The sequence below is a fragment of the Argentina silus genome (genome assembly GCF_951799395.1).
Source record: "Argentina silus genome assembly, chromosome: 6".
NCBI lineage: Eukaryota > Metazoa > Chordata > Actinopteri > Argentiniformes > Argentinidae > Argentina > Argentina silus.
The window spans coordinates 22,332,683-22,343,320 of NC_139660.1; the positions used below are offsets into that span (position 1 = coordinate 22,332,683).

The 10,638-nt window shown below is 47.4% G+C and overlaps 1 protein-coding gene across 1 annotated transcript; it reads right to left on the minus strand.

Moving 5' to 3' along the window:
• Positions 1–151: 151 nt before the first annotated feature.
• Positions 152–10,602, minus strand: cep135 (centrosomal protein 135; the record flags this gene model as incomplete). The annotated part of the gene is made up of 25 exons (XM_083672047.1): positions 10,495–10,602; positions 9,995–10,116; positions 9,663–9,853; positions 9,326–9,493; positions 8,836–8,977; positions 8,582–8,666; positions 8,341–8,469; positions 7,738–7,953; positions 7,335–7,400; positions 7,054–7,204; positions 6,445–6,701; positions 6,062–6,217; positions 5,784–5,924; positions 5,369–5,446; positions 5,028–5,179; positions 4,604–4,719; positions 4,315–4,469; positions 4,167–4,222; positions 3,830–3,998; positions 3,162–3,272; positions 2,701–2,886; positions 1,976–2,185; positions 929–1,131; positions 678–782; positions 152–326 (listed from the first exon to the last, which is right to left on the minus strand). Exons 2-25 carry the CDS (start codon positions 10,105–10,107, stop codon positions 152–154), a joined length of 3,531 nt encoding a protein of 1,176 aa, XP_083528173.1. The 5' UTR covers positions 10,108–10,116; positions 10,495–10,602.
• Between the last annotated feature and the right edge of the window lie 36 nt (positions 10,603–10,638).

Sequence of the window (10,638 nt, forward strand, 5' to 3'; positions counted from 1 at the left end):
TCAATACAGTCAGTGTGAATTGTTAAGTCTCTTTTTGTTTTCTAAATGATATAGTTGTATAGTAGTAGTAGTAGTAGTGCGGGATACGGAGTGTGTAGCGTGTGCGTATCTGTGTGTGTGTGAGTACAGTGTCAGTAGAAATAGGAGTGACTCACTTCTCTGGTGACATGTCTGAGGATCGCTGTGGAGTTCGGAGGATGGATCGCTCTGGGGAGAGGGGGCGGGGGCTGAGGGGGTGGGGACTCAGAGAGGCGCTGAGGGGGGAGGAGCTCCGCAGGGAGGAGAAAGACACGCCCTGTCTGCGCATCTCCTGCACGGCCCTCTCACTGAGGAGGAGAGACAGACAGCAAGGGCATGAGACAAGAGACAACAGCCCTTTTCATTGCAAGTTCAATGCCTTTCACTCATTTAGTGCCGAGGGTGAATAAAGTCGCCCAAATTGTGCCAAGGGTGACTTTATTCACCCAAAACGCATACATTATGATGCTTCATTTTGTAGCCAATCAAAGTATTGTTGCTAGGTAAATACCACATAAAACACTCAGCACTCTAGGTGGTGAGTGTTCTGGAATTCTTTGGCTTAGTTGGTGAGTAACTATTCCAAGTGAAGAGGGTTCATTAAGGAAGGTAACGTGTCCTGTAGGTTGCCAGTGCAAATAAAAAGGTCATGAACTCACCGCTCAAAGCGCTCGGTGGTCAGCTGTCTCTTCAGCACGTCCATCTCTGTCTGCAGCTGAGAGACTTTCCCTCTGAGCTGGGACAGCTCCCTTGCATGCCCTGCCCTGCACACGACACACGACACACACACACACACACAATTAACTTATCTTTATCAAAACAATTGGACTAAAGAATGTGCGTCAATGGCATTCGCTGGTGAGAAATCAATCGGCCCGAGGGGCCTTTCATTCGGCCCTCCTCCTCGTACGTTTTGCTGTCTGCGAGGACGAGTCTGTCCCGCAGGACCTTCAGCTCCGACTCCCTCTCGCTGGCGCTCAGATGGGTCTGGAACTCCTTCTGTCGATTGGTGGAGAGGAGCGTCTCTAGGTTACGGACGGTCAGCCTCTCGCTGGCCAGCTGCTTCTTCAGTAGCTCCGCCTCCGAGCGCACGTCCTCTAGCTCTCCTGTCACCTGTGAGAGCGACGCAGTCAGGTGAGTCAAGTCACACACACACACACTAACAGATAAGAAGGGTATAGCTTACACTCTCAGTACAGCACAGGGGTCTGTGCAAAGCTTAGGGCTCCTGAAACATACTGTACATTAGCATAGCGGAGCTAACTATGGCTAGCAAGATATTGCTGTATGCAGCTTTCGAGTAAAAACACACACGCTACCACATTCACTTGTTTATGTGAGAATCTTGTGCGTGTACAGGTTCCTCTGTCTGTGTGTGGTCTGTGTGTGTGTGTGTGTGAGTGAGTGAGTGAGAGAGAGTGTGAGTGTTGTGGTGGAAATCTGAAATAATGAATCAATCAGTTCTTCTCTTTGAGAGTTTTTACTGAATAAGCTTCTGCAGAAAGATCACAGTCAGAGGAATCTGTCAAATGTGATGAGGATGTCAGTTACAGAATGCCTTTTATAAGATAAAAGCAAAAGATAGGTTAAGAGTTCACAAACAACACAATCCTTTGTTTGCAGCAGATAGATTAAGCAAACAGAAACCCCCTCCCGGAGTGTATCTGTCTGCGGTTAGGCAGTTTGCAAAACAACAGTTTTACTTCGGAGTGCAAAAGTTCAATCATATGTCAGTAGTTTCAATTTTTCCATTGCAGTGTGTGAGTGTGTGAATGTGTGTGAGAGAGAGAGTGAGTGAGTGTGTGTGTGACTGAGAGTGAGAGTGAGTGTGTGTGTGACTGAGAGTGAGAGTGAGTGTGTGTGTGACTGAGTGATAGTGAGAGTGATAGTGATAGTGAGTGTGTGTGTGTGTGTGTGTGTGTGTGTGTGTGTGTGTGTGACCGGTGCTGGGGCTCACCCTCTCCATCTCCATGCTCTTGGAGGTGAGATGGCGGGTGGTGAGCTCTTTGTTGGAGTCCAATTTGACACACAGCTCCCTGACGGAGGTCAGATCAGAGAGCAAGGCTGCCTTCTCCCCCCGGACCGCCTGTAGCTCCTCCTCTAGCCGGGACATGCCCCGGGCCAGGGACGACACCTGGGCATCGTACGCCTGCAGAGCGCTCATGTGCTGGGAGGGGGGGGACACACCATTGGGATGGGTCAAAGCGAGCTTTTCACTGCATTGCTTTGACCAATCAAGTCATGTGAGATCAGTGATTTGCTCAAGGAGGGAGAGGATGAAGGAGGCATTTGAGTATTCAAACAGGTGCTAGATCTTTTTTTTTGTAATGGTGCATTCATTTGCTCCTCGGAACTAGGAAACTCCAGAAATGTTCTACCCTGCAAAATAGTGTACCTCTGAGAATTCTGAGTTTCTCACTTGGAGCCATCTCAGAATTAGCCAATAGGGAGCCCAAGGGAAAAGCCTCCGCTAAATTTGGGTGGGACCCTCAGAGTTTCCGAGGAGCACTTGAATGCACCATAACATCATCAATCACTGCAACAGCAAAGACTGAAAATTAGAAAAGGACCAGAAATGGACTTCTCTCTCCACCCTCCATTTTCCCTTGTACACTAACACAAATAAGCACATTGTGGAAGCTGCTTTGCAGACTGAAAATAATAGGGGCCTTCAAGTCTCACCTCCTGGATCTCTCTGTCCTGGTGGCCCACCGTCTCCCTGAGGTGCCTGCGCTCTGTGTCTGAGGAGAGCAGCTCCAGGCGGATGGAGTTGTTGAGGCCCTCGACCTTCTGCAGCTTCACCTCCCGGTCCTCTGCCTCCGAGTGGGCCAGCCGGAAGCGCTCCAGCATGTCCCGGTGCTCCTGCTCCTGTTGGGTCATCTGAAGTTAACAGTGGCTGTCTAGACTACAGGTTCTCCTGCTCCTGTAGACTCCTTCAAGGTAAGGAACTTACATGTTAAAAAAATTACATATATATTTGGGTGACAGTCACTGAAGAAGACAGTTATGTGGGCGGTTAGAGTTAGACGTGTGTTCGCTACATATTGGAAAGACAAACCATTACCAAGTGCTTTATTTACACAGTAGTTACACAGCCAAATGAAAACTAACAAGTCAAGTGTAGAGCGGGGTGGTGGCTTTACCTTTGCAGCCATCACGTTCTCTATCCGGGCCACCTCCGAGATGTAGGCGTGGACCCTCATCTTCAGGTCGTCTTTCTCATGCAAGGCCTCCTCCATCTCAGCGTGTACAGCCTGGACACACAACCTCACATGAAGCCAACAAATGCTTTCTTTTATTCTTTGCCAGTTTTTTTTTTTTTTTTGTTTACACTGGTGCTCCCCCATGCAGTGTGGTTTTATGTATATAGTGCTGGACCAGGCATGCATGGACACCATTTATATCCAATATGCACAAAACAATAAATAGTCAGAGTGCAGTCAGGGCATTAAACTGGTTTGACCCAGAACCTTGGCTATGACCTGGCCATCCTCTCTAAGCCAAGGAATGCTTCGTACAATGTTTGTGCCCAAATAAGATATGAGGGTATTCTGAACAGAACGTTAGCTGGCTTGACCTGTATAATGGTCAAATCTGACACGACAAGATGCCAAGCAAGGTAGACCAATCAAACTGACGCTAGACATGATCACACCAAACTGGTTCTCACTGGTCAAGCTCCTAGGATTCCCATCTGGCAGCTTTGAGCATAGAGATACAACACACAGAACCGTTCCATCTCAGTGGGTTTGAGCATAGAGACACAACACATAGAACCGTTCCATCTCAGTGGGTTGGAGTTGACATGTACCTGATTCTCTCTGGTCATAGTGACCAGGTCATCCTGTAGCCTCCTGTTCTCTCTCAGTGCGATCTCTCGGTCCTTCAGGACTCCAGCCAGCTCCTCCTGTGCCGTGTCCAGCTGTCTACGCAGGCTGGCTAGCTCCCTCTCGCGGCTGCTCAGCGCCCCCTTCAGCTGGCTGCAGGTAAACACACATAATGACCATCACAGTCTGACTGACTTGTAACACTCAGTAAACTGTGGTGGTTTCTGGTCATTTCATTTGCTAAAATTGTTATTCTTTCTTTTTGGTAGAGTCCACAAGCATTCTAACAATCATTTACAAAAATAAATAGAGTGCACTCACTCTAGAGAGTTCTCCATGTCTGTCACAGTGAGTCGGACTTCGACTAGCAGCTTTTCCTGCAGAAGGAGAGAGAAAAAAAAAAACAGTTTTGTGTGTCTGTGTGAAGGTAGAACAGATCAGCTCAGTGATGGTGGTGGTAGGGGCCTACCTTGGCGGAGAGCTCCCCCTGCAGCAAAGCCATGCTCTCAGTCTTGTGGTCCACGGCGTCTTGCAGGGCGTCCTTCTCCCTGTCCAGAGCAGAGACGGCCCTCTGGAGAGAAGTCGCCTCCTCCCTCTGGGTTGAACCGTGGCGACTCAGTTCACCTGGTTCATCAAAACGACGACGACAACAACAAAAACAGCACATACCTGATTAAACAATGAACATGAACCATACACAAAACAGTGACATGTTTACCTATAGGTCTAACGAGTCATTTCATCCATAAACCCCTTACCGATCTTCTCCTCCAGCTTCTCAATCTGCTGGTGGGCGGCATGGAGCTCGTTGGTCTTCACAGACAGCCGGTGTTGTATGTCGAACAGGGACTGCTCCATCTGCTCCTGCAGCAGCCTGAAGAGCAGAACAAGTAGTGGGACAATGACCCAGGTAGACGTCATACAATTATCAATTATCAACCCAATTTTCCTGTATATTGCATTGTATTGCACTTTAATTAATGCTGCCCTTATTCTTTTTAATGTGTCTGTGTGTTACCGCTTCTACTTATTAGTTTTATTTGCATATCAGTTTTATCTATTTGTAAAGCACTTTGTAACATTGTTTTAAAAATGTGCTATAGAAATAAAGTGTATTATTATTAGTGTAGGATGTGTGCTATAAAAAGGAATGTGTGATAGATTGATAAGACTGATGCAGACCTGAGTGCGTTGGACTCAGCTCTCTGCTGGGCCGTCTCCTCTGAGGTGTGCACCAGGGCGCTGGAGCGAGCCTTCAGCTCCTCCTCCACTGCCACCCTGCCCTCCGTCAGCACCGCCACCTGTGAACGCAGGTCCAACCGCTCCCTCTCCAACTGGACAAACACACACACACACACACACACACACACACACACACACGATCAGCTACAAGAGCATTGATAATGGCAGACTTATATGACAGTTGTGAAAGGTAGATGAATCTCAACAAAGTATGTTAAGGTGATGGACATAATTAGGATCACTTCGGTGTAAAAGTTGCGGAAAAGTCCATCAGGACTTACAGTCTTAATGGTATTCTCCAGGTTGAAGATTCTCCTCTCCTCCTCCTGTCTGTCTGTGAGAGCTGAGGTTTGAGCCACCTGCACAAGGCGCGCACACACACACACACACACACCATTCTAACAGAGTCATATAACAGACCTTAAGTGATTATTATGTGCAAATTCCAATTATGTACCACAGATTCTGACTCCAAAAAACGTTACTGTCCCATACTTGAGCAGTTGGTCTTGCAACGGTCTAAAAAAACATCAACTGTAGGACGCCTGCTTGTAAGTCGCTTTGGATAAAGGCGTCTGCTAAATGCCAAATGTAAATGTAAATGCCTGTGGTGTGAACATGAGGGGGGGGGGGGGGGGGGACTCTGGGGTTTCATGGAAAGGCATGGTGATAGTAATAATAGGTGTGTGTGTGGACCTTTAGTCGCTCTCGGATTGTGTCTCTCTCTGAGGCCATCTGCTGAAGGTCAGCGTCTGCCTGCTCCCTCTCCTCCTTCAACCGCAGGATCTCATCGGACAGCTGTGCTCCTCCACGGGCCTGCCTGAGCTCCTCATGCACCTGCACACGCGCGCACACACACACACACGCACACAGTTACTACTAGGAAGAGATTTTTCGTGCAACAGGTTGGTATCTCCAACTGTTTGCACCGAGCATACACACACACACACACACACTTAGCTGTGCTTTCTCACCAGTTTGTACTGTGCACTGAGATGGTCCCTCTCCGCGGTCAGGGCCTTCACGTTGGTCTGGATGTCCTCCATGTGCCTCTCGAAGCCCAGCAGTACGGCCTGGAGCTGGTCTCTCTCCTTCACCACGGCAGAGAGCTCCATCTCCAGACTGTCCCCCTGAACAACACACAAACAATAAACCGTTACACCTTCATCTTTATCTAAACAAGTAAACTCCTGAATTCTGAATCTTTCACCATCAACTTCCACTTAAGTCCCCTAACATGTGAATGCACAATTAAACAGAGTCAATGGATTGTTTTGGCATGTGTGACTCAGTTTGAATGTACGAGAGATATAACTGTGTGTGTGTGTGTGTGTGTTGGACATGCTGGCTCTCTCACCTTGCCGTGCCTGTCTCCTCCGCTCCCGCCTCCTCCTCTCCCCCTGGGACTCCTGCCTGGGCTGCTGCGCCTGGGGCTGAGGTCGCGCCCCCCCCCGGCCCCCCTGGTCCTCCGGTAGCGCTCCGCCTCCTGTTTGTAATGGTCTCGCTCCTCCTCCAGGCTCCTGACAAACGCATCCAGACGAGACGGCGAGCGCTCCCTCCCACACACGCCGTGTTTGGCCCGCCAGCTCTCCAACTCCATCACCAGTTCTTTATCTAGGGACGGACAGCAGCAGTCTGTGAGTCAACACTGCCTAACATTATACGGTCGGTTAAACTTGAATGTCCCCGAAAATAACATTTTCTTGGATACACAGTAGTGCTGTATTCAAAATAAACACTGTACACTACACACTTGACATATAAACAATACATACATTGCACGTTAGCCGTGTCATACAGCCACATAGATAATACCTATATTGCACTCCGCCCTTCGGTCATTGAGAGATATTGGTATTGGTTCTCTTGTGCTATTCTCCAGTAGCTTACCCCGTACACATCTTAGGCACTCAGTGTCATTTCACCAAAGTTTCAACAGGAGAGGAGACACAATGTTGCTGCTCACCAGCATCTGTCATTTTCTCGAGTTTGTCCTGAAGCCTTTTCTTCTCTTCCTCAAGGAAGTTTGTCAGTCCCTCCATTTTCTCACTCTGCTCCCTGAGGTCTGCCAGCTGGTCCATCAGACGGTCTTTCTCATGGTCGCCCTCAGACTGGTCCTGAAATACCCATTCAGAGGAATAAAACGCAGTCATTGATAACTAACTGGTCAGACAATCTGGGGAGACAGATTTGTGAGTTATAAAGTCATGAGAGAAATATTGTTCAACCCTTCTATATATACCATACCCTTCTTAATTTGGTGATGACATGCTCCAAGTCTTCTATGGCTCTGTGTTGCCTTTCAATTTCTGTCTGTCGAAAAGACGGAGGAGAGAGAGAAAATCTGATTTCTTGACAACATTAATCTCACATTGACCTAGTTCCCTAAATCTCCTGTGTCTCTGAATCCCTGACGACCTGACGAAGACTTCTGTTGAAGTGGAAATATTGTTGTTGTGTATGGTGCAGCAATAAAGCACTGGGGAGCATTAATATGCATTAATACCCTTTTCGTTCTGTACTATGTTTTTTGTACTATGTGTACTAACAAGGTTTTTTGGGGACGTGCGTATGACTTCGATCCATGATTGTCTTAAGAATCCCTCCTATGGTTCCTATCGTATCCTTTACCCCCTCTGCCTCCTCCCACCTTGGCCTCCTGTAGTTCCAGGTCGGCGGTCTCCATCACCAGGTCCTTGTCCCTCTCCAGCTGCTTGGCCAGGTGGTCTATGTGGGTGAGCTCCTGACACAGCTCCTGGTTCTTGGCATTGAGGTCCGCCACCTCGCTGGAGGCGTCCTGTTTCCTCTGCTGCAGACCCTGCACCTTCTGCTCCAGCGTCCTGTTGGTCTCCTGCAGGTACTCGATCTGCAGAGCAGAAGCAGACGCAGCTCAAAGTGTGGTCAGACAGAGCCCAAAGACCTTTGAAGAGCAAACCAAACTACCTGGAGAGCTGGTTTCCTAGACACAGATTAAGGCTAAACCTAGACTAGCATCCTCTATGGAGAATTTCCATTGAAAGTGTGATTCAGTCCAGGAGTAGGCTTAATTTGAATCTAGAGCCTAGATTGAATATGATGGTCTGCGCCTACAGACTCCAGTGAGCTGTCATTTGTACTATCAATTGATTCATGAAGGTGTGTGTGTGTGTGTGGATTAGAGTGGTCAGTAACACAGATAGCCTGCAGGTTATGGAGAAAAGTTCAATGAGTGGTTAACATCCATTGGCTTGGACAGTCAGGGCTTGGTCCTTACCTGCAGGTTAAGGTGGGCAATCAGTTTGTCACTGCTGATGGCCTGAGCCTCTAAAGAGATGACATCATGAGGACGGCCGCCATCAAGCGCACGGTTTAGACGCTCAATCTCTTTGTCTCGCTCTGCAACCTACCAGTATGACAGACAGAAGCATTCCAGATAAGCACCACCATTTATACAGACACAGAATAAAACTAGGTTAAACACATCACTGATTCAGGTGTGTATTGTAGTAAGTTACCTGAGTGTTTAGGTGTTTGATACTTCCCTGACCTCGTTCCAGGTCTAGTTTCAGTTTGGTGATATCATGCTGAAGCTCCTGAATCCTACGGTAAAATCATAAAAAGTCACACATTGACAGTTACTTCAACATGATGTTTTCAAATACATGTCCACCTCCATGTGACTGTCACCACTATTGCTCTCCATGTTGTAAATACGGTTAATCACATTTTTTAAAACTACAGGCAAGTTTTACTACAAACAGGACCTCACCTGTCATCAGCCACCTGCAGAAGATCTGCAATGTACGGGTCATCAGGCTGCGCCACAGGTTGTGTGGAACCGGCAGGGGTAGGGAGGAGGTCATCAATCTGCATCCTCTGGCGTCTGAAAGGAATGCTGCGCTTTTTTCCTCCTGTCAAATCAAATCACATGAATGAATACAAGAACATGAATTACTGTCCATATCTTGGTTAATTGAAATAAAAATGACATATCTTGCATAAATTATGTACAGAACTTGACCCAGGTTAATCTGACAGCAAAAACCTGCCAACTCAAGCTCAATACATGACTGTATATCCATGACTGAAAAAAACAGGGGGTAGTAGTAACACTTGAATATGGACAGAAAACAACCTAAGTGGCGAGATGTTAAGAGATGAAATGAATAGGCCTACAGTGAGTAGGAGGAAGGTAGAATGGTGGAATTGCTCAATGAGGCTGACACTGGAGCATGTTGGCTAACAGGTCCGTGTCCTACCTGGCGTCTGCACCACAGCCTGCATGTTCTTCTCCTGCAGCTGCTGAATGCGTTCCGTTTTGGCCTTGCTGTCCTTCTCCAGGGCGCGCACCTTGTGCACATACTGGTTGTTGAGGAACTTCAGGTCGGATGTCTCGTGGTCCAGCTTCCTGATGAAGGCCTTGAGCTCTGAAAGAGGAACACTCTGTCAAGACCAAGCACACTATCTTTAGGAGTCATTTACTGTTATCTTTCATATGGAAGAAAGAAAACACCGATATGATACTGTGTTTCTGTGATGGCAGGACAAAGGGTAGGAGAATTGGCTGTTCTTCCAAAAGATTGGGTGGACTGATACCTCTGCTAATCCGGTCCTTCTCCTCCCTCAGTTTGAGAATCCCAAGGTGCAGCTCGTTGTTCTCTCTGACCAGCCGGGCATTCTCTGTCTTGTACGGCTCTAGGAGTGCATCCAGATTCCGGCCCTCCTTCTCTGTTTTCCCTGCTGAGAGCTTGGAGTTGCGCAGACTCTCAGTGGTGTGGACCAGATCACTGTAAAACAGCCAGACACACACCTTCCCATTAAACCAAGATAACTTTGTATTGATGGGTGTCATTGGATGAAGCTAATCTGTGAAACCTGGGAGTGGAAGCAAAACACACACATACACAACAAACATTGATGGCTCTTACCTGAACAGTTTTTCCACCAGTGGCAAGGTCTCTATTCCCAATGGCTGTCTGTACCCCAATTGGTCGAGACGTTTCCGAAGGTTGATAAATTTCCTCTCTGCGTTGGTACTCATGGTGACAGTCTACACAGTACAACACAATTTAACGAGGCTATAAAGAATTTGGACTTTATTTTGGCTACGTAGCTAGCTATATAAGACCCCTGAACCCGTGTGTCCACTCAGTCAGAGGACAGGTTAGTGCAATACAGTGTATGGAAGATGTTTATTTTGGTGGAAAGTGGACAATCCAAAGGCAAAGACATCACATGTTATGATAACCATCAGTCATTAGATCGCAAGCAAGCAAGCTAGCTACACAATAGATCCCCCCAACCCCAACTCTAGCAGCTAACGTTAGCAGGATACCGGCTAGTTAGCTAGGGATTGACACGACGTGACATGTTATTATGTAGTTAGCTAGATAGCTAGAAAGCTAACTTGCTTAGCTAGGTGACAAACCTTGCAATCAACTCTGCAGACGCCAGTTTAGTCTACCGCCATGTGGAAGATATTTCCGAGATAAAAAGTCGTTTCTTTGTTGTTGTAGTCAGTACAAGGACATTTCATGAATTTGATGAATTAAATGGAAAACGCGTCAATTTC